Source organism: Sebastes fasciatus, chromosome 1 (assembly GCF_043250625.1).
Source record: "Sebastes fasciatus isolate fSebFas1 chromosome 1, fSebFas1.pri, whole genome shotgun sequence".
Taxonomy (NCBI): Eukaryota; Metazoa; Chordata; class Actinopteri; order Perciformes; family Sebastidae; genus Sebastes; species Sebastes fasciatus.
Window position 1 is genome coordinate 13,170,612 of NC_133795.1, and position 24,802 is coordinate 13,195,413.

The 24,802-nt window shown below is 40.7% G+C and overlaps 3 protein-coding genes across 3 annotated transcripts; 1 reads left to right on the plus strand and 2 right to left on the minus strand.

The window, feature by feature from the left end:
- Positions 1-818: 818 nt before the first annotated feature.
- camk2n1a (calcium/calmodulin dependent protein kinase II inhibitor 1a) lies at positions 819-3,940 on the minus strand. Its single transcript, XM_074630180.1, has 2 exons — positions 3,211-3,940; positions 819-2,156 (listed from the first exon to the last, which is right to left on the minus strand). The coding sequence occupies exons 1-2, from the start codon at positions 3,377-3,379 to the stop codon at positions 2,086-2,088; spliced, it is 240 nt and encodes a 79-aa protein (XP_074486281.1). The 5' UTR covers positions 3,380-3,940; the 3' UTR covers positions 819-2,085.
- Positions 3,941-5,894: 1,954 nt separating this feature from the next.
- On the minus strand, positions 5,895-14,495 carry LOC141764720 (trypsin-like). The gene is made up of 5 exons (XM_074630167.1): positions 14,324-14,495; positions 12,601-12,760; positions 10,903-11,044; positions 9,645-9,911; positions 5,895-7,760 (listed from the first exon to the last, which is right to left on the minus strand). Exons 1-5 carry the CDS (start codon positions 14,487-14,489, stop codon positions 7,590-7,592), a joined length of 906 nt encoding a protein of 301 aa, XP_074486268.1. The 5' UTR covers positions 14,490-14,495; the 3' UTR covers positions 5,895-7,589.
- Positions 14,496-18,813: 4,318 nt separating this feature from the next.
- On the plus strand, positions 18,814-24,108 carry LOC141777149 (putative trypsin-6). Its single transcript, XM_074651149.1, has 5 exons — positions 18,814-18,874; positions 19,004-19,154; positions 20,552-20,693; positions 22,463-22,720; positions 23,619-24,108. Exons 1-5 carry the CDS (start codon positions 18,814-18,816, stop codon positions 23,769-23,771), a joined length of 765 nt encoding a protein of 254 aa, XP_074507250.1. The 3' UTR covers positions 23,772-24,108.
- Positions 24,109-24,802: the final 694 nt, after the last annotated feature.

Consider the following 24,802-nt stretch of genomic DNA (forward strand, 5'->3'; position numbering starts at 1 on the left):
GGAGGCAGAGACTGGCAATATGTTAGTCTTGCCTGCAGTTGGAGCTGAAACAGTGCATGTGCCCCTGTGTGTGTGTGTGTGTGTGTGTTGCATGTTATGTGTTCCCAGCACACATCCCGGCGGTCCGGGTTTAAGATGCCGTACGCTGACAGAGGCTCGTCACACAACATGAATCATTTAGTCACCACAGCAGAGTTGGAAATGTCACGTCTCATCAGTGTTCCTCACGCCTCGGTGCCCCCTGCACCATTTACATCTCTGGCAACGGAGTTAAGGAGACGACTTGATTAAAGAGAGGAGCTGAGATTTTAGATGCAAACAGACATTTATTGCATTGGGAAGCAGTGGCGTACATTTTTTCCCCACAGAATCATTTGCTATGCTGCAATACTTTCTGAGATCGTGGTCTGTTGCGCAGCCGTCCGAGCCGAGTGTCTCAACTCTCCTTTTAACAACATCAGGAGTGTGGATTTAAAATTCTTGATGAGATTATTCGCTCATCTTTTATCCCATTTTTTCTGTCTCTCCTCCCATATCTGATGTTTCCAAAGAATGGGATGCTACTTTCTCACAGTGGAAAATGCTGACTTGACCTTCCTTGGCAGCCATGTAGGCAATCCAATAACAACATAGGAAACTGTACAAGGAACATTATCCAAAAGCCAGACAAGCTATTCGCTATAGTGTCTTCATCTTTCTGATACAAAACTATATTTTTGTGTTTTTTGCTACAGTTTTAAAACAGTTTAAAAAACAAAGAAAAGCAACATCGATTACATAATTCCTTTAAACCACAATCAACACTAAACAGTAAATAGTACTTTGTCATAATCTTTATTACAAGATATTAGGCCACTGTACAAATCAGTGTGAGTCGTACAGTACAACGCAGAATTAAGACTGTTTCTCGAGGTTTGTCATTCAAAGCTGTATACGAGGTGCTTCAAGAATACACAAGAGTTTTCAGAGCTTCTGCCGTGCATGCATGATTTCATATTTGCCATGCATGAGTTGGTATCTCAGTGTTTTTTTTTTAAGAAAGAGCCCTAAAAAATGGCGACCCAACAAAACAACTGAATCGTATGAGTAAATGTATAAAGCACAAAAATAAGAACAAGTCGTCAGGTACAGTATTATCCCCTCATGAGATTTGGCACGCACGATAATGCACAATGCAATATAAATAGTTTATCAATAGGGTGTATACAGTCAAGTTTACAGTATCAACCAATCCAGGTGAAAGCCTGGGAAGCTTACAAACAGGTGGTAGGTACGCCGTATATAAATGACTCGTTAGCTGCAAAGTATGGTAACAAAAAACACTCAGGCAACATCGAGAATTGTTAAGTGAAAAACAAAAATGTCACTCCCATTCACTCGAAGTTTTCTCGACATACAAAAGGACACTCCCTCGGGCCTTAAGTCGCTGCAAAAGACATATTCCAAAGGATCAATAAATAAAGTCTTCAACACAGAGAACAAACCAGTTTCCCACTTTTTGTGCAAGAAAATATGGGCTACCCTTTCCATATTTACAAACTCTGTTATTCATTCGCCCTCGATCAAAAATGAAGAGCAGAAAGAATGGTACCATAGGTTTGATTGATAAGATATAGGAGAAGTGTGTGCTTTAGTTTTTATATTAGAGATTTATTTCTGTATCCTGTCCCTGATTTCTGCATCTCGACAGCGTCGCCTCCTTCCTTCGCCTCCTTCCTTCGCCTCGTTCCCCCCCTCTTGTTGTCTTCTTTTGGATTTATGGCGAAACCCTGCAATCGAGGGTGTGTTTGTTTGTCTGAGTGTGTGTGTGTGTGTGTGTGTGTCAGGGGGTGGGGGGGTCCACCTGGGGGTCTTCCTTCGCTGCCGTCTCCCGCCCCTGCCTGCCAGCAGTGTGTGTCACCCGGATGGCCATGACTGACTGGGAGAGGAGGGCGTGGAAGTGCTGCTTGCTGCCACATGAGAGAAAGTGCTTATATACAGTGTCTTTGGATTAAAACTGGTAAATATCGCCATAAAAAATTTCAAGAGTGTCTTTTAGGTGGGGGTTTGGGTAGGGGTAGGGATGGGGGTGCTGAGCCAAGCGCTCTAAGCCTCTGCCGGGGTCTTCTCTGTTCCATTTTTCGCTTCGTCGTCGCCATTCTCATCCTCAATCACAACTGTGGATGACAGGAGGAGAGAGTTAATGAGGGGAGGCTCATCTTTGGTGTGGCGTCTCGAAAAAATCTCAACCAGCGACTGACAGGGAGGTTGCATTAAAAAAGCACAGAACCATTAGCACTGCGCAGTATATGAGCACAAGTGGTGTGTGTTTGCATGCATGAGAGAGAGGGAAGAGTGTGCAAAAAGAGAACCATGATTGTGTGTGCTTATGTGATGCATGTGAATGTTCTGCGCGTGTGCACCTATACAGATCGCAATTCCTACATGCTGTGCCATGTTGTGCACCATACTGTACATGCAACTGTGTGCATGCATGCATGAGAGAGAGGAAGAGTGTGCAAAAAGAGAACCATGATTGTCTGTGTGTGATGCATGAGAGAGAGGAAGAGTGTGCAAAATAGAGAACCATGATTGTGTGTGTGTGATGCATGAGAGAGGAAGAGTGTGCAAAATAGAGAACCATGATTGTGTGTGTGTGTGTGTGTGTGTGTGTGTGTGTGTGTGTGTGTGTGTGTGTGTGATGCATGTGAATGTTCTGCGCGTGTGCACCTATACAGATTGCAATTCCTACATGTTTGTGCCATTTTGTGCACCATACTGTACATGCAACTGTGTGCATGCATTAGAGCATCAATTTTTTAAGGATCTTCATCTCATGGGTTTTTAATCAAGAATGCAATACACACACACACAAAAGCTCAAAAACACAAACAGCCTGCAAATGTATCATGCAAAACACAAAAAAATGTCATATCAATCTCAATCATTCATTCATTTTTTGAGGAGGGGATTTTCAGCACAACTGTGTTGAGCAGCATTTCAAGGAGGCATTTAAACATCAGCACGCACTGCGCATCACACTTGGTGTTGCAATGCGAATGGAATATTTAAACATCCCACACGCATGCAAAACAACATGTAATGTGTCTGATATTAGGGTCTAGTGGAGACTATGTCATGGCAAAGGTGTTGCCTTTCTGGGTGCCATCCTTATTGATGCTCCACCATCCAACACACACAAAGTGAAAACGCCTTAATTTGTATAATTACCCCGTTTGCTCCTTCCTATCTGTCCGAGCTTCGGCGGACGTTTGTTCTGTGATCCATTGAAGAAGTTGTTGGTGTCTTGAAGACGACAGGTGAAGGAAAGGTGTCCCTCGTCGCCCTCATTTCCATAATGACTCATTTTCTCTTCGTTGAAAGGCAGCACTTCCGACATCTCCAAATAATATGCGTCTTCTTCTTTATTATCACCAAAGGCGCACAACAAAACTGGAATGGAAAAAAGCTCCGTCGCCAAAAACAGCTTCAACTCGAGTCGGTGTGTAAAGAAACAAAAGAGGATGGAAGAGGAAAAACACAATGCTGACACGATCTAGCCCTTTTTCTGTTTACCCAGAAGACACGTGTCTGTCTCCTGTAGGTAGATACGCAACAGAAATAATAATAACAGTAAATCAAAATGTCCTCAATTTCCCAGCTCGAGAAGCTTCGGCAACATTATTTTTAAAAAAATGTCCAGATTTTTTTTCTCCTTTCTTTCTTTCTTTCTTTCTTTCTCTGCGCGTAATGCTTTTGGAAATGGAGGCGCACGTTCAACAGAGAGCTCGAGGAGCGCCCGCTGGTCTCGAGCGGCTGAACGCGACGCACGGAACAATCTGAGGGAGAAATGCAAATTGAGGAGCGATGCAAAACACGGATCCCGGTGGAGACCTGGCGAGGGAGCTGCTGTTTTCTTTTTCTGGTGCAGCTCAGAGAAGCTTCCAGTTGGAGTCGTGGTGGTGAACCAGCAGAGGCTCCACTCTCCGGGATCTAGTAGAGATGCAATCACACAAATAAATGGAGACTTTTATTCAGAGATGGCAACAGACAATGTGAACCGATGCAGATCTTTGGGAAAGACACCACTCGACGAGTTAGAGATGTCAAATCTTCCAACCTGTTTTACAAATTTGACAAATTTGGTGATTTATTTGGTCGTGAGTGTGACATTATGGTCCACTGAGTCCGATCTCACCAGAGGATGGCAGTGTTTTATAGGCTGAAAAGAAGTGACTTTTGGCCCCATGGTGCACTTCCAGTTTAATACTGAGGGCCTGTCATCTGTTTTCACCACAATTTCTAGAGAACTTATAATATCAATGTGGAGGTGTTGGATGAGAGGTAACAACTGAGGCATTAAAAAATATTTTATGAAACAGGAACAAACTAAATAACTGTCATCATCGCAAATGCAATAGAGCTGCAGCAATTAATCACTTAATCGATTAGTTGTCAACTATTAAATTAATCGCCAGTTATTTTGATAATCGATTAATCGGTTTGAGTTATTTTTTAAGAAAAAAAAAAGTCTAGATTCCAGCTTTCTCCAGGTTTTACTCGAATTAGCGAAATTAGGTTAAAGATTAGGGCTGCAATTTATGATTATTTTCAATGTTGATTAATCTGCCGATTATTTTCTTGATTAATCAATTAGTTGTTTGGTCTATAAAATGTCAGAAAATAGTGATTAATATCCCAAAAGCCCAAGATGACGTCCTCAAATGTCTTGTTTTGTCCACAACTCAAAGATATTCAGTTTACTGTCATAGAGGAGTAAAGAAACCAGAAAATATTCACATTTAAGAAGCTGGAATCGGATAATTTGTACTTTTTTTTTCTTAAAAAAATACTCAAACCGATTAATCGATTATCAAAATAGTTGACAACTACTCAATTAAGTGATTAATTGTTACAGCTCTATTGCATTTGCAATGATGACAGTTATTTAGTTTGTTCCTGTTTCATAAAATATTGTTTAATGCCTCAGTTGTTACGTTCTTGTTATTGAAATAAACATTCTTATAATAATAGTTTGATGGATTGGTTCTACAAACAAACATGTTGTAGCCAGCAGTTCATTTCTTGAATTAGTTAAGAATAAAATATGAACTATTGGAGCTGTAGTAACAGATTTTCAATGGCCGGTGTGAAGTGGTCCTGAACATCAAGTGCTATATGACAAACAGTTGAGGTTACATTTATAGTACCAATCCTCTGGAACATATAAACAACATTAATATAAAAATGGATTATCTAACTCTAATGTCTTGTTTTGTCCACAACTCAAAGATATTCAGTTTACTGTCGTAGAGGAGTAAAGAAACCAGAAAATATTCACATTTAAGAAGCTGGAATCAGAGAAGTTTGACCTTTTTTTCTTTAAAAAGGTGACTCAAACTGATTGTCAAAATAGCTGGCGATTAATATAATAGTTGACAACTAATCGATTTATCGTTGCAGCTCTGATCCAGATAACTTCATATTGAGATGTGTGACCTCCCACTGTACATTTCCATTGTTAAGATGATGATTTATAGGAATATTGATAATATCCACAAAAGGAGTTTGAGAACATTTTAGTGTGTTGTTATCACGCTATAGAATAGGTGCATAGGTGTAAAGTTACACGTTATGAAAACTGGTTTGCTTTGTTAAACGAAGCCTCCTGGGATGTTCTTTGGGTTAATTCTCATCGGGTTTACCGCCTACTGCTGTCTGCAGTGTTTATATAAACGTGTCTTCTGCATGAACAGCATCACAAAGGGATCTTACGAAACAGATATAAACAGTAAAGAACACTGAGAACTGGACAGGTGTATTGAGTCTTGACGTATCCTTTCTCAAAAGGAACTTAACCAAATATCATTACACAGACAATGAGATGAAAGGCGATATCTGAGCCTGCAGCGGAGATAACTTTGATATGCCGTTGACTATTCATAGAGGAGGTGCAGTCATGATACACCTACTCCCTGGACTTATACAGAGGCCATGATTTTATCAGAGGCTCATCTTTCATATCAGAACATCTCAATAACAACTCTTTCAGTTTCACAACATATGGTTATATCGTCATCACAATTGCATTCTGTATTGGTTGTTTTAATTCATTAGTAAGCTTTAACAAACCTGCCCATATTGAACATCATACATGCACAAGATACTATTCACTGTTTTTATATATATATATATATTTTGAACAAGTGGCTGCAGATCTTCATGTACAGATTAGTGAAAAAAAATACAGTTCAAACACAGAAAATAGTCTAATACCAAAAAATAAGGTGAGACCTCTAAGAATTATGGTGTCAATTCACATAGGAAAGAAGAACGAGAAAAGGAGATAAGAGATAGAAAATGAGAAGTGATACGGGGATCTAAACCCAACAACCCCCAGCACAACGAAAAAAATGCCATTTGAGCAAAACAGAGGACCTGGCAACATTTTATCATCACAACAACATCATATATAAGGTTTGTATTTTTTTTTTTTTAAAGCAAGATTATGTAATTTTTGCACCACAGCCAAAAATGACTATTATTGGGTGATGCTGCTAAACGATAATGTAGCACGAGTGGAGAACAGTCACAGTCAGTGAACTGACTCGGTAATGTAGGTTAGTATCTATCTCCACCATAAGCAACTGCTTATACCAAACCAAGTAAGCCGTGGACGGAGGCATTATGTTTTCGGGTTGTCCGTCCATCCAACCCATTCTCGTGAATGCGATATCTCAGGAACGACTTGAAGGAATTTCTTAATGTTTTGCACAAACATCTACTTGAACTCAAAGATGAACTGATTAGAATTTAGCCATAACTCAAGAATTCATATGCTAATGGCTCTATCTATTTGGCGTGGAGAGGAGGTCGTGTTGCTCTGGCTCTATCGGCTTGGCGACGCCGGGAAGCTGCTCGACATCCTCCTGGATCGACCTTCTCACGTATGATCACATTATATGTATTCATTTCTGTCATATGGATTGTTATGTTGGATTGCCTCATGTTCCAGCTCACTGTTCCAGTTTCAGAGATGTTGTTAGCTGTAGACAATCAGAAGACACTCGTAAACTCAGGTAAATATTTGAGTATAGTCATGTGTAATCTGTTCTTCACATAATCAAACACAAGTTCTGACCAAACAAACTTACACCGTTGTACAACAAAACTGCATTAGTGTTGAAGTTACTGCCATAAAAGTTTCTCGCTTTAAACGGCCTCTCCATCTCAAAGTCCTGGGCTGAATTTCAGTCCCATTCACCACTCAACACATTCTCTAAATTTGAATATTTATTGACTTCAAATAGTATTTATTTTTTCAATTTATGAACATTACATCACTGGATTACATATACAGAAGGCTTATAAAGTGCCCACTGTTGTAGATCTTACAATTACTGCAGCAGGCAGAGACCAGCTGGATAATTTGAGATTATGAGACCATTATATTGGTATTGAAAACATTATCAGAATAATCAGAGCCATGGTTTAGAGGAAGCTCTTCATATTTTCCACAGAGCCACCTTTGGTCCATGTCAGCACATTTTCAGGGGAATGACCCTTTTCAGGCATAAATGGTTACTTTCATGATCGTATCATTATCTTCATCAGTATTTGGTGCAGCGCAGGTACGACCCGTAGATGGTTTGGTCTATCCATCGGCGGAATCTGGACACGGCCGTGTAGACTCCCGGAAACTTAGGATCACCGCAGCCGTTGCCCCAGGAGACCACGCCGTAGACACGTCCCCTACACACCAGCGGCCCGCCAGAGTCTCCCTGCAAGGACGAGACAACACCCTCCATCAGTTATCACGTCACAGTGTTCCTCATGAAAAAACAAATGAGCTGAGTTTCTCGTAGATTACTGTAAATCCATTTTAGTGTCCTTGATTGGTGTTACACTAAATGAAACTAAGAGTCTGAGCAGTTTCAAGAAGCATTAACTACTCTGGTGTCTCGGATGTCCTGGCCAAGTTACTGTAGGTCACTTCTTTATCAAGCAAGACATTAAAGAGTACGATGGTCAATTTGAACTTAAACCACAAGATGTGGCTCTAACAGAGATGAGCATCCTGTTCACACAATAGGCTGAAAATAAGCCTATAAAATTAAACTTTACATTTCACATGTGAAAATGTCATGTGCCTTCAACATGTGAATTTGTATCACATGTGAAATGTACAAAAAACATATTCTGTATATATTTTTTATATGTTTTGAAGCCTCGAGTTTGGCATTTTGGCCGTTGACATGTTGTTTTTTTTGCAACCAGAAGTGACACGAGAGGATGGAGCTAAGTACAACCGAACACTGAGTAAGACATTTTTAGGCAACCAAAAGGTTATAATTAACTTTCATGACCTGAAAGGGTTAAAGTTGTAAGATGAAAACACGGACAGCTCCCGACCGGACAACGCCGTGGTAGCTACCTGTCAATCACAAGGTAGTCACACCCTAAAGCATACCCTGCTTTATGGTCTATTTGACTCTAAATGGGACCATAATTTACTAAATGAACATCATGCTGTATTGAAGAAGATTTGAAACTAGCGATTGAGAACATAAACTCATGTTTACAATGTTTACTGAGGTAATAAATCAAGTGAGAAGTAGGGTCATTTTCTCATAGACTTCTATACAATCAGACTTCTTTTTGCAACCAGAGGAGTCGCCCCCTGCTGGCTATTAGAAAGAACGCAAGTTTAAGGCACTTACTCATTGGCTTCACTTCTCAGACCCGGAGGTTTCCCACTGCCAAAAAACCCCATGAGCATACATGTGCATTTTATAACATGTGAAATGCCATTTCCACATTGGCTTATATGTGAATTTGTCACAGTTTTTTACCCTTACAAACAGCAATGATGTTTTTACATGTCTGGAAATCACATGTGCCTGCATGTGAGTTCATCACACACACAAAAAAGACCAACAACAGACGTGAGAAACAAAACTGTCTTCACACAGGATGGTTGGATTCATCTAATCATATAATCTCTTGCTGCCACTTGGAAATGCCAACACACAAAGTTCTCTACCGCAGGGTTAAATATAGCACATTTTAATTAGTCATTCAGCTCTTTACCTAAGGCGAAATATAGCCTCCTGGTATATCACACATTGAATTTCATATAATTTTCTTCTCACATCAAAGATAGGGGCTGGAATTCTTTCATGATACCAATAATCAAATAGGAGAATGCTGTTGTCTCTGGCTACAAATTACAGCAAGGTTTTCAGCCCAGGTGCTATTTCAGGGCTGCTTTTCTATCTCTTCTGTAACTATCATAACTAATAACAGTTCCTAAGGGTGGCCTGCCACGTCTGCTTAATAAAAGCTTGTAGCTGAACCAACACTGATATGATGAACTGTATATCCTCATACTGTCATGGGGATGAGCTTCCCAAAACTGTGTTATTGTTTCGCTCTGATGTGAGCTGATGAAAAGAGGATGACCCTGCGCTATTTGATATACACTGGGAACCAAGGCTGGGACCTTGGAGAATGTATTATTTCAAAATGGATTTAATATCTTTTCAAGGATCAAATGATCATGTTGGTCACAATAGGGCAGATTGGGCAGGCACTGATGTGCAACACCCACTTACCTCACAGCTGAAACTGTTTAAAAATCATTACCAGCATTCGTCTTCTTGTACCTTGCATGCGTCTTTCCCTCCGGTTCTGTAGCCGGCACAGATCATGTTTGCCGTGATGTTTCCGTCAAAGGACTCGCTGCTGTTGCACCTCGCAGTTGAAACAATGGGCACTGTGGCCGTCCTCAGGGTGAAGGGTGCCTGGCCTCCAACCAGATTGTTGTAGCCCCAACCGGACACCCGACACAGCAAGCCGTCGACCACTCCTGTCCCCGGCCTGGGGAGCGGCGCCAGCGACACGTACTTGTTCAGCACCATGGGGGCCCGCAACTGGACCCAAAATCAGAAGTTCAAACATGTCAAACATGATCAAAATACAATTTGTAAAGATTCACTAATCAGCATTTTTATATTAACAATGAATCAATGAGAAAATAGTTTGCAGTGACAAACTAACAAAACAATCATCATCCAATCCTGCAGAGCCTTTTATTCTATTATTTACACACACAGAGGGAGAGCGACTTCATTCTCTGCTCAGCAGACATAACTTCTCTGTATCTTTACATAGCAAATAGTTGTTTGATGCTATATTAATGATCTGGATATCGAATTTAGCACCTTTAAATAGACAACTGTTTGCTAACACATTCATCAACTTCAGGTGATAATGTGTCAAATATGTGTTAATCGTTTTTTTCTCCAAGTTGCCAAAAAAAAAATAATAGTGCAGCTTTAAATTTTTAAAGGGAATCAAAATTAAGAAACAGTCTTTCAGTGATTGCAAAAGATGTCTTTGAAGAGCACAGAGTATATTTAACATGTATTTTAATACATTGATTTGCCCACCGTGTCACAAAGAATAAAAAGTGCTTCTTTTTATGGCCTAATCTGGTTATTGCGATGGAGTAATGTCGGTAATATAAATGGTGTGGTGGTGTGATAGAGAGTGTGATAGCGTTACCACCTCTGAGTATGAGCAGTAATAAAGTACAGAGGTAATATTCCTCTTGATTATAGTACATATATATAATTGTCACTTGTATGATCTTGTATGACTAAAACAGACAAAAACAGTAATTTTCCATACAATCATTTGTACTGTTTTAAACCTTTAAACCATAAGTGATAAGAACATATACTGTAAATATCTATATATAATTTATATATGAAAGTTCAGTGAAATATTTAAAGCACAAAAAGGCAAACTGTAGCTCAATGACAAAATATGTCCAAATCTATTTAAGCATTAATCAACACATTTTAAATGTTATGCTGACCATTGTTGTGTGGCTAAATGTTGGCTCTGTGTCTGCAGTACCTTAATTAGCATGATGTCAGCATTGTTGGAGCTCCTGTTGTAGAGGGGATGGGTAACCAGCCTGTGGGGTTTAGCGTACTGCTCAGTGCCCTCAAAGGTATTTACGATGTAGTCGCCCGCCACTATCATCATGTGCTCTGCCCTAAAAGACAGCGCATTTCCATATTACATAGTACCGTATGTCAATAGGCAGGGAAGGTGGGAGTGATGACATACATGACAACTCATGACCAGGATTCAAAGTCACAAAGACACGTGAAGCCAGAACAGTTTGTCTGCCAGGGAACAATGGCTCACTGTGTGCAGGCAGGACCGGGACAGTATAACAGAAGTACGGCCAATTTCCTGGATCCAGTTAAGATCACACACACACACACACACACACACACACACACACACACACACACACACACACACACACACACACACACACACACACACACACACACACACACGCACACACACACACACACACACACACTGATGATGTGCCAAGGTCAGCTGACTTGACCGCATCTGAGTGCTGTTTGACTTGCCAGTGGCCTGTATACAGGTTTACTTTGCGTCATGACCAAGCGGCATCTTTTTGACGTTGCCTACTCGTAGCAGAATGGATGTTTGCTTTTAGGCATCTGTTGAGACCATCTGCTCACAATATAAAATCATGCCAAGTTAGCTTCTTAGGTTGTTAGGTTGTAGAAGACTAATGCTGTGTCTCAATTTGCCTACTTCTGTACATACACTTGCTATTTTGAGTGCATAAGTGCGTTCACACTGACAAGTATATGGCAAAATGCAGTGCACTATGAGTACCCGGATGTTGTACTCATAATTGTCAAAAAGACACTTTTCACCCTCAACGGTGGCTACCTTGGCTACGTAGCGGAAGGGGAGGTTCCAGCAGTGGTTGCTCCGATGAACAACGCACTATACAAATGTAAGTTAAGTACCACTATACTGTTGTTGGACAGAAAGCATCAGTATTGTTAATTTGGTTAATTTAGCAGTCTGTAATGAAGCCATGTTCAATTTGAGACAACACAACCCTGTCGAAATTCATGCACTACGCAAGTAAGTACACAATGTACTACATGGAAGTGTACTAACGGAAGTATCTGAATTGAGACACAACATAATAGTCTACAGCCATGCTAGCGGCCCTGTGAGAGTGTAATCAAGCATTGCTAATGTCAGTATGACAATGCTAGATGCTAGTATGCTTCATCAGAACTGCTTGTCGGATGGTCGATACCTTAGGACGGGTGTGTCTTTAGACGTGGTCAATGAATGAGTCAACAAACATTGTCATTAGTCTTGCAGGTATTTGGTCATAAACCAAATACTGGACAAAATATCTGATGATAGCACTTAATGAAAAGTTAAGTGATCAGCCAAGTCATTAGGATTCATCATCTGTGGAACACGATTGTTCTTCATGTCTGTACTAAACTTCATGGCAATCCGTCCAACAGTTGCTGAGGTATTTCAGTCTGGACTCAAGTGGTAGATCGACCAACCGACCAACATCCCTAGAGCCACGTCTGCTAACATGGCTACAAATTTTAAAACATAAAAAAGCATTTAACCTTCCCATCATGGAAATCGTGACAAAATTGCTTTTTTTGATTCTTCACCCAACAACGACAACAAAAAGGATCAACAGCTTATTGATGACAACTATTGTAAAAACATTCTTACCCGATGTTACAGTGCGCTGCTGTCAGCACCCAGTACCTGTGAACCAGTGATCCACCGCAGAAGTGTTGACCCCTGGTGCTCTGCAGCGACACAATGTATTTGACGGAGTTTGGCGCAGCGATGTGACCACCTACTATACGGCCCTGCGTGAGCACACGGCCTGTATGGAAACAAAAACATTCACAGGGCAAGGCGTGAGAAAGATCTGCAGGCAGATGGATTTAGAGTTTTTTAACATTGCTGTTGATCCTTGAAGACGTTTTTCGCCTCTCAAAAGCTGGATATTAAAACCACTTTCCCAAAAACATACTTGCACAAATATGTCATGTTCATATAAAAAAAACTGAAATGATTCCTTCGTGCTTTCATCTAAATACACAAAACATCCTGCAGCTCCTCAAGTATGGATTTCAGTTACGCTTATAAAGTCCATCTTATAAAACATGAACATAAAGAGTGAGGCCCTCCTAATCCTCCCTTCAAGGCCATTGACCCGGCCTAACAATTAGTGGTTTCCTGTCACCTGGGAAGCCGCTGCGTACTGGAGGTAATCCAATATAACCTGACCTTCTAGTGTCACCACCTCACTCTGGGCTCTGAAACACTAGAGCAGGGGCTCTCCCTGCATGCCTTATGCAGCAGCTCAACTACTGTACATTGACTTCAGGCTATAGGCCTGACGTAGGAGACAGGATGGGAACGGTAACACGGGAACACTTATGCACGGTTACTTTAAGTATATAAGAATTTTTGATGAACACAGATGAGGAATAATCACAAACAGCTAACAATGTAGAGTAGAGGAAAGCAATTTAAAGGAATAGTTTGACTGCTTATTTACTTTCTTGCCACAATGTTGTTGGATTCATACAAGTATAAAAACAACAATTCACCATTTTACTGGGGGTTATGTGCCAGACCCAACACGTTCTCATCCCAATTCGTCACATACTGACGCCTTGTCTGACCCCGCGGCGTCACTTTTTTATGTTAACTTTGGGAATTAAACAAAAACACTTACTTAGCTTTAGGCAACAAAACCACCTAGTTAGGTTTAGGAAAAAACAACATGGTTGGGCTTAAAGTTTCTACGTTTTTACAGTGCAAACGTGACTGGACGTTGTGAACACGGGACACGAACGAACAGCTGATTGTAACGTGAAACAATTCGCACTGGACACAAACAGCGGTCTCCTGGGTGAAAAAAATCCACCTAAAATGCCTTGTGTGGCGGTATCGAACGCCAACAGTCGGGATAAAGCGTTGGTATTTGATGCCCTGGGAATGGGAACGGGCTGCTTATGTGCCAGACCTGTTGCCAGCCAGGAGCTTCTGCTCCCAGCCAATAGAAGTCTGGCAAATAACCCTCTGTAAAATGCAGCGTTGTTGTTTAGAGGTGCTGGTAAACAGATTTTGTTACCTTTGGACAGAGCCAGGTTAGGCTAGCTGTTTCCCCCTGTTTCCAGTCTTTATGCTAAGCTAAGCTAACTGGCTGCTGGCTTTACATTTACCACACAAGCATGAGAGAGGTATCAATCTTCTCATCTAATTCTCAGCAAGAAAGTGAAAACGCATATTTCCATTAGTTAAAAAAAAAAGTTTAAAACTTTTAAACTGGCCACCTCTTTAATATAAAGCTAAGACCATTAAACTGAAACAGAATCTAACATTTGAAACTGAACAAATCATCACATATTTGCAAAACTGAAAAGCATGTACTCACTGTGGACTGTCACGAGGTCCAGAAGCACACAACATAAACACAGGAGCAGGCTCATCATCATAGCTGTGGAGGTTTTAGGCCTAGAACACCATACCAGCAGCTGAACCCCTGCAGCCAGACAACCAGTGTCCTCTCCTCCTGTCTGCCAGCCTCCAGCACTGGACATCCACTCCTTTCTGGAAAACAGTAGGAGTCAGTCACATATCAACCTTTATCCTCCAGTTTTTAATTTCATCCTTCACCGTGACACGCAGCACCAGGGTCCACACAACACTGTAGCATTGATTGAAAAGAAAAGAGAGCAACAAAGTTCACCTTCACACACAAACTGCCCATCACCTCCCCTCCTCCTGCCATCCCAGCACTATCACAACTCTTTCCTCCTGACCCTCCTGACTTGTCGAAAGGCCTTACGTTGTTGCCATGGCAACGCAGGGTACTGTGCCGAGCGGGTTCATCTATACTGTATCAGCATGCTCTGTCTGTGTCATCATCCAGGCTTATCCGTGCTGAAATGTTTCAATAGCCCACTGTGAGTGTGTGTGTGTGAGTGTGTGTGTGTGTGTGTGTGTGTGTGTGTGTGTGTGTCTTTGTTTTGTAGCCGTGGGGAGATTCACTCATGAGTCAAGACACCACAGAGGTATTCTACGCAGACGAGACGCACAAGAAGTGATCCTCTGTACGAGTATGAATCATCATGTCTGCAACAATTATAACTCGTTATCATCAGCCGGATCATCATCATCACTATTATCTTCGTCATCGTAAGCCTCCTGGCAAGTCAGCATCATCCACAGCATGGGAGGAGAATCTCCAGCCAGACCTGCTCTTGTCCCACATTTAGAGCTAGCTGAATAATTGATGCTTCACCCAGTAGAATGGGAGAGAGAGACGGCTTTGTGTGACATCCCTCTGTCAGGTGTTTCCTGGACCAACACTCACAGTCAATCACCTTCAAACATCAGGATGTTGTTTTTTTTCTATTTCATAAGCACACATGCAAATATTTTGGAAATATTGCAGATATTTGACCTGAATTTGGTCTTTACAATATGACGACATTTTTAAAGGGTCTGTTCAACCCAAAAAAACATAGACTATTTATTGTACCGTGAGTGGTATCTAGCCCTCCAGATCGATTTTGTAACACAATGGAGGTGACTGGAATTTAATTTTGGTAACACTTCATTTTACAGGTCTGCAAATTTCATGTTAATTAGGTGAAAATTAGTAAGTAACCTATTTGAAATTTCTTTCAAATTACTGCCAAATTACCCCAATATTTACCTCAAAATGTATCAAAAATTACATTGTTATAAACATTATTTAATAATTATATGCTGAAATAGCATATAATTGTTAAAATAGGGCCCGTAGGCTTGAGAAGCGGCTGTGCGCTGCTCTACATCGGAGGTGGAAAACCAAAACTAATAGAAGACACTTCTGATCAGACACAAATCTCACCATTGTGTGACTTATTGTCTACACAAATGTAACCTGGTAGCTAATGTAATGGTTCAGGGATTTTTTGAAAGAAATTTCAAAGAAGTTATTTGCTAATTATTATCCATTTATCAGCAGACATGGAAATAAAGCATTTCAATTAACTTTGTATTCTTTTCCTGGAAATGTATAAAATAAATTACCAGTTATTGGGAAATAGCAGAATATAATTATTAAATAATGTTTATAATAAAGTAATTTTCAATACATTTTTAGGTAAATATTGGGGTCATTTGGCAGTAATTCAAAAGAAATTTCTAATAGGTTACTTGCTAGAAGACAGAAGATTTTTTGCCATAACGCCCAGCCCTATAACATTATAAAATAAAATATTGCCCACCGCTATTTTGAGCATCACAAAAGATAATCCATTTAATTCATTTGTTTTGGAGTAGAGGCAGAAATCTGACAGACAGATATCTAAACAAAAACAAGACCACAGCATGCATGACTATATGACTAGAGGTAAATGAGAAACTACGTTGGTTTTTTTTGCATTTTGAGTAAACTGACCCTTTAAATACACAGCATTTATGATTGATTTAGCTCAAACTTTCACAAAATTAAGATTTAGCTTTATTAACGTGCAACTATATTTTTGTTTGGCTAAATTAATACACAACACAATATGAATACGTGTAACAGGTGGACTTCTGCATTGTGTTGGTCAGATAGTAAAGACGCCATGACACCAGGATCTCTTTATAGTTGACCTCCTTTTATTCTCTGGTAAACACACAGGGGAAACAGAACCTCCACGTCAAATCTACTGCCCGCTCCAGCTCCTACACACAACAATACAGTATACAAAACGGAATCTAACTTAGTCTGCCGTAACTTTCAGCTAGCAGCATTTACTCTTAAAACAACTATTTTTAAATGCCAGTTCATTGAAATCAATATATTGACAGGTTAGAATAGATATTATAACATTGTAGGAAGCAAAAAGTACGATAATAATGGGATGGATTAGGATAATAAATGAAATGAAACAAATGATCCCCACCTCTCCCATAGGATAATTGGTCCAAATCAGTGGACAACTAGAGACCTATTTCGTCTTTTTATATCAACACAAAAGTCAAAAGTCACTTTTTCTCAGAACATGCAGTTCTGTGTAAGGCACCTGCCTCATTCTCTCTCTCTCTCTCTCTACGCATACACACACACACACACACACACACACACACACAAAGGCATCCTATTTGTCATCTCGGCTTTGCACCTGAGGGAGAGCGGAGCACGCTATCACCTTTCACCCTAACAGTTGGAATGACACTTTGGGGAGCGCAGACTGTATGGAGGCTATGAGTTACAAACCAAACGCCCCTGTGTGTGTGGGAACTAAGAATGGAAAAAAAAAAACACAACATACTGCTGGGAAACTAATTGAGAGTGACACCTGGGGAGATGGAAAAGGCTGAGAGAGGAGAGGAAGGACACTGCAGACAAGAGCTATACCCCTGCTGGATCAGACTTATCAGCGTGAACACAGGCCAGGCTGTGGCACTGATTTGGCTCTATTTGCCTCGATTGTTTCACGTTGACCCTAAGTCGACTTGAGGGGAAAACAGAAGCACAAAAGACATGATCAGTCACCGTAACTCTCCGTCCAATTACAAACAGGATTTATGAGGAAAAAGTAGTTCTTTGTTCAAGTAAAGAGTCCTGCTACGTCTCAGGTTGATACTAGGGGGCTAATATACAGTATGTATCAGACATCATTTGTCTTGCCCTCTATAACATCATTGGATACACCTTCAACATGTCTGGCGAGTATATTCTAGCATTTCTCCGGCTGGTTGGGTTTCATCCACGTAAAGATTCGCTTTGTCTCCGCTACTTCACAATAGGCTGAACCTATGACAACAAAGGCCTTAGAAAGAGAGATGTAATGAAAGAGATGGGTAATGTTTAAAAAAAATCATGTACTAGGTCACACGTTTGGCTTTCTGTGTGTGCTTACATATATGGCGGACAATGTCGGGAGAACAATGAAAGCGAAGGGCGTGGTTACAGTATAAAAAGAGGCCTGAGAGTTCTCAAGCTTTATGTCCCGGTATGAGAGGAGTGTATGAGAGTTTGCGTGGCATCGTTTGGATGCTTGGACGGTTTTCTCACTTGACTCTTGAAAAGGTGAGGCAGCTTTGTATTGAACCGGATTTTTAGTTTGATTCAGTATTGTTGTTATTTAGCTGCGGGGCTGTGGATTAAGGGCCGAGCACCAAAGAAATCAGTTGAAACTTGAAACCAGTAATGCAACCAATAGGAAGTCTCCACCTGTTACTTAATTTCTGACTATGCACAGTAATTATGCGTCTAAACCACCGATCAAAGATGATCTTAGTTGTAGAAGTTCAAAGGTTGTAAACTCAAGAATAATTTCTGGTGTGCGGTGAAAATTGAACCTACAGCACTGATTTGTCCTGCTGAGATCCTGTGGAAGAATGTGCACATATATGCTAGTAAATGTCCTTAATTGATAATACAAGCGAACAAAGTGAAGCTATTACTCTGTTAACGCCAAATCTGTGAACTCAAAAATTGCTGCAACAATTTATGAGACGTAACAGAGCACGGGGATGGCCATCATATACAGTACTTCCATCATAATATCCTAAACCCATATACACTTTTACAATTTATTTTAATTAATCAATTCATTCATTCATGTATATTTCTGACTAACGACGAGAACAACTTGACACACAGTGCTCTCAAATTAATCTTCAGGTTCCCAGCTTTCAGATGATGTACACCCCTTCTATGTGACATTTACTGTTGACCTGCTATCTCCCCCTAAAGACCTCCTGTCCCCCCTAAAAAAAGACCGAATAGGTCTATTGTGGATCTCAGAGGGTTAATATAAATAAATAAATAGATTGTAGATTGCAATAGAAATTATTGGACATTTTTTTACCAGTGTATGGCTGGTGATACTGACCATCTCTATTCTTTCTTTCTTTCTTTTTGGTGTAGTTACTAAGATGAACCTGGCTCAATCCTGTCACCTCTCACTGCTCCTTCTGCTTGTTGTAAACCTAACAGGTGAGGCATCTGAGAATACATATACTGACTTCATGTAACTAGTAAAAGCTAAAAGTTACAAGCTTATTTTATGTTATAGAATAGACCCTCTCCGTCTCTGTGTGTCTAATCCGATGCTCGGCTCTTTAGGTGTGTACGGGCAGAGAATCATCGGTGGCGCACCGGTACAACCCTACGACATCAAGTATCAGGCCTCCCTCCTGTTCAGGAACTACCACTTCTGTGGAGGCACCCTCATCCACCGGCAGTGGGTGGTGTCTGCTGCCCACTGCTGGAGACCGTGAGTTATGCAGATTTACACCTGGGGAACTCACAGGGCCAGATTTACACCGATCAGCCATAACATTAGGTCACAATGGGCATCCCGACTGGTCTGCGGCTACGCAGCCCCATACGCAACAAACTGCAATGCACTGTGTGTTCTGACACCTTTCTATCGGAACCAGCATTAACTTTTTCAGCAATTTGAGCTTCAGCAGCTCTTCTATCGGGCCAGCCTTCACTCCCCACGTGCATCAATGAGCCTTGGGTCTGACCCTGTTGCCGGTTCACCGGTTTTCCTTCCTTGCACCACTTTTGGTAGTTCCTGACCACTGCAGACCGGGAACATCCCACAAGAGCTGCAGTTGTGGAGATGCTCTGACCCAGTTGTCCAGCCATCACAATTTGGCCCTTGTCAAAGTCGCTCACATCGTTACACTGGCCCATTTTCTGCTTCCAACACAAAGTTCAAAGTTCAAAATGTTCATTTGCTGTCTAATATATCCCACCCACTGCCAGGTGCCATTGTAATGAGATAATCAATGTCATTCACTTCACCTGTCAGTGGTCTTAATGTTATGGCTGATCGGTGTAGTAAAAGGGATAGTTTGGGTGTATTGAAGTGGGGTTGTATGAGGTAGTTAGCCATAGTAGGTGTATTACTTACAGTAGGTGACGGTCAATATGCTCGCAGCTTGAAGAAACAGACAGGGGCACCAACACTGGAGCAAAGCATTACAGTGCTGTGGACGGGGACGGGAGAAAAACATATTTGAGCCACCAAAAAGAGTCGCCCACCTTAAAAAAATCAATATCAGTTTAAGTGTACGATATATTTAGGATATTTTCACCACTTTATCTTGCAGTCAGACAGCTCTTTCCTTCTCCTTTCTGATGGGAAACTGAACTGAAAAATGAAACTTATCTATGCTCTCTCCAAAGCCGACAGGCTCAGATGACAAAAACAGTATAGATATGTTTCACTTTCAGTTCAGTTCGCCGTCAGAAAAAATTCTAAATATAACGCACACTTAAACAGATTTCATTTTTTTTTTTGGGTGAGCCTTTCTTTTAGGTGGCTAAAATACGTTTTACTGCCGTCCCCGTTCACAGCACTGTATTGCTTTGCTCTGGTGCTGGTAACTCCTGCTTCTCGATGCTGGGGGTGTGCCGACCGTCATCTACTGTAAGTAATCCATCTAAACTGGATAAGCACCTCAACAACCCCACTTCTAAACACCCGAACTATCCCTTTAACATCCACGGAAGCTGCACCTTGCATTCAAATCTCAAAGCCGTATAGAACAGATGTTAGATCTGGAGCAACTCTGAAAGAAATGTTGGATTGTCTGATCTGTAGCTGATGAACAAGCACCATAACAATCTTAACCTTTGCCCTCTACGCTGCTCTTTTAGGAAGCACATGATCAAAGTGGTCCTGGGTGAGCACCACATCGGCAAGAATGATGGCTCTGAGCAGCGGTTCACTGTCTCCTTAGTCATCAAGCACTACCAGTACCAACACTGGACGTTTAACAATGATATCATGCTGCTTAAGGTAAGGGATGACGGTGAATATGACACAGGGTTGTGTTTTGATACAGAATATATGGATTTGATATATATTCTGTGATTTGGAGCTTGAGTTGAAACCAATTTCAGACACTTAATTAAAGCTGCAGTGGGTAGAAATGGAACAAATATGATAAAAAAAAAAATATTTTTATAAAACGGTCACTATATCGTGACAGTAGTGCATGAGACAGGTAATCTGAAAAAAATCATGTGCCTCTGTGTCCTCCAGTGCTCCTAATGGCATCTGCAAGATTTCACAGACCGGAGCAAAACAACCAATCAGAGCCGAGCTGGAGTCTGCCGTCCAGCTGCCGTCTCTGAGCAGCTGTCAATCACTCGTGAACTCCGATCAAACTGTCAAACTAGGCAGCGCTGATCAAATATGAATCAATGTTCTGTTACTGTAATGCCTATTTCTCGCCTCAAATGTTTTCAGAAACATCTTGTAGTGTACTGTTTAGCTGTAAAATTAGAAAGTTTGTGACCCGGCAGCCATGTTGAGATAAGTTGAGGAAATACCAAACACTGCCCACCAGCAGGAGCAAACTTTTTCATTTTACAGCTAAACAGTACACTACAAGATGTTTCTGAAAACATTTGAGGCGAGAAATAGGCATTACAGTAACATATTGATTCATATTTGATCAGCACTGCCTAGTTACACTGTTTGATCAAAGTTGGGGAGTGATTGACAGCTGCATCTGTTAATTGAACAGCCAATAGGAACGCTCTCTCTCTGAAATGACCTGTGATTGGTCAAAGTCTCCTGTCACGGGCTAGATTTTTTAAAGCCTGAAAACAGAGCCATGAGGAGGTGCAGAAGTCTAGTTATCTATCAGAACACTTGAATTACAATATGCTGAAAGGTTATTATGGAATTTTTGCCCAATGATGCCAAAAACATACTGCCTACTGCAGGTTTAAAGCCCTGATCCATTTAGATGGACCAGGGCCCTACTGTTTATTGGCATGCTGGCTCACTGTAATGGCTGTGAAACACTAAATAGAATGGGACTAGAATTAATGTTATTAATTAGACCTGTGTTAACCCCACAATGACATGTCAGAATGGCTTCTGTGAAAAGGGCCTATTGATGTTAAAGTCCAAGTCGAGTCTTTTTTGATTTTGTCAAGTCAAGTCTAAAGTCATCAAATTTGTGACTCGAGTCCACACCTCTGCAACAAAGGAAAAAATACTACAATTAAAAGTCCTGAATTTTAAATCTTACTCAACTAAATTATCATTATTATCAGCAAAATGTAGAACACTATTTTCACAGGTAGTACTCAGTTCCCATTTTATTAGTTGCCTCAGTACTGACGTGCCTATGACACAATGAAAAGGCTCTTTTAGTGACTTCACTTCCAGTCAGTGAATGCTGACTCATTGCTTTTTATTGTGCAAATCAGGGATTTTCAAAACTGAATTTCCAGTGTACTATAACAATTTTTGTCAGAGATCTGCTTGAGATACAGTTAAATACAACCCCTTTTATTGAATAATCTGCTTCACATTGATGTACTTGTCCTTTCCTGCCTCCGTCTGCTCTTGTTTTATTCATTGTGTTCTGTTTTATACAGTGTTTGTATGCAATTTTCTATGAGTCATCAATCAATAGTACAGACAGCGGGGGAGGTCATTTAGAAGAGCAATAACCCTCTTTACTCACATTTGAATGCTAATAGAAAATGTACAATGCTACCTTCAGCATTAGTGTTGACTGACTGAAGGATGTGTTCTCTGTGGTTCAGTTGGACCGTCCAGCTATCATCAACGACATGGTCCAGCTGGCTTCTTTGCCAGACCTGAACTCACCGCCCTTGGCCGACTTTGCCCGATGCACAGTCAGCGGCTGGGGTGTGACCTTGCTCAACACCTTCAAGCTGTCATCTGTACTGAGGTCTGTGGATGTGGACATCTTTAACAAGTGCTGGTACTACTACTACTTCAGGATCACAGATAACATGATCTGTGCTGGCTCGCGCCTTGGTGGGAAAGACTCCTGTCAGGTGAGGCCCAAAGTCACATGTATGTGCGTGTGTGTTTCAAAACGCAATACTGAAATGAGTATTACTCTCAAACTGAGTGAAGAACAATTCATCTGAGTTGTTTATTTTTATGATACCGTTAAAGCTGTAAAAGTAGATTTTTTTTCGGCCACTTGGGGGCAGTGGAACAAGCTGCAAACACAACACTGACATATCATCGCCTTATAAAGTTGGCAGATGTGTTAGCAAACAGTAGCAACGTTATTTATTTGGAGTCTGGGTTATGACCAACTGACAAATTTAAGTCTAATATTCATTGCTTGGCTTGTATCTCTGTTTTTGTCTTCACCAATTCCTGAGAAAAAAACATGTTTCTACAGTAGTCCAGAACGGACAAACCAAACACTGGCTCTAGAGAGAGCCTTTCTCGTTTTAAAGTTACCTGAAGGACACCGTAGTTCTCCAACACGCTTGTGAAACTGCAGTAACGTGAGCTGCAGAGTGCAAAACCGTGGTACCGCCAGCCGCCGCCTGACTCCCGTTGCTCCTAAAGTAGTGTTATTATGGTAAAGATGTCCTCTGAGCGAGGCGAAACAGCGTTACCACAGTTTTGCACTCGGTGGCTAATGGTACCGTAGTCTTGGAGAGGAGTGAGCGGAGGGGTACTCAGTTGGTTGCAATCTGCAACCACACCACTAGATGTCAACAAATCTTACACACTGCACCTTTAAAAAAAAAAAAAAAGCTCTGTATAGCTGCAGGAAACTGGAGACTTGGGTGGTAATTCTCTCTTGATTCATGACTATGAACAACCCCTTTCACATTACTCATAGTCCTCATTTTTTTAGGGGTATTTTACATCAAAACGTGTCACACAACCTGAATAAAAATGTTTAACCGTTTCCTTTTCCATTCTCAGGGTGACTCAGGAGGACCTCTTATTTGTAACGGTAGATTGGAGGGCGTTGTATCTTGGGGCATTGGCTGTGCCTATGCTTACTACCCTGGCGTCTACACCAAGGTCAGAAACTACCTCGACTGGATGAAGTGGATCACCCAGAGCACCGAATGAGACTCTTAAAAAACAAGCTCACCTAAGACTCTACTGTGATGAAGATTTTAATGGATCCTAATGGACCCAGAGCCCTCAATAGATATGTTTGTCGTCTTTTATACAGTACTTTTACATATATGAATATGTTTGCGTAACAAACACCCCATGAGTATGAACTCATTAAACCACACAGGTACAAATACACAGTGAAGTTATGTTGTTTTTTAACCACTTAGTGAATATCACCTGAGAGAGCAGACTTGGGTTATTATGAAATAAATGTCTGTTATAAACTACTATGACTAAATGCACTTTGTTTTTTATAATTATTCTACTGTGTTTGTAGTGTTTTCTAGATATGATGTAAAACCATGTTACAGATTTTGAGGATCATTTCAGGGATCATTTTGGTCTTTGAAGCCTCCATTTCTCCACTGACTCAGAGCTCAAATAGAAGCTGGACTTAACTATAAAGATACATATTTTCTCAAACTGTCTCCTCTGTTATTGGTCATCTATCACACCCTGACCTAATACACAAAAGATAAGGAACAAAAGTAATTAGGAATTAGTCATAGGTGAGTTACAGCATCCTCTCTTTTTCATGAGCTATATTTTTGCCATATTGTCCAGACCTTTTGTATGAATTAATCAATACTTACTTTGTTTGAATCATTGTTTTGTTGACTTCTAAGAGACATGGTTATTATGTGTCAAGGCCAGTGTGTCTAACTCATGAAGCAATTTCATGACTGATAGGGTGTGGGACGTCTCCAAGCTAAGCAGCCATTTCAAAACAGACCACACAAAGGGGATTTTCAACATACACAAGTCATTGTGGAGTTCATTATCATTGGAGCTATAATGCAGTTTGTATTAATGTAATCTTATTATTGTAATGATCAATTAGCAAATTGTAAGCCATTATTCATACAGTTAAATCATCTAAAAGTAGAAATTGTCACACTGAAACAATGAAATATGGAGGGGTTGAATAGCATCTGTAACATCTGCACATTGACTCAATAGGCCTATGTTCTACGCATAAA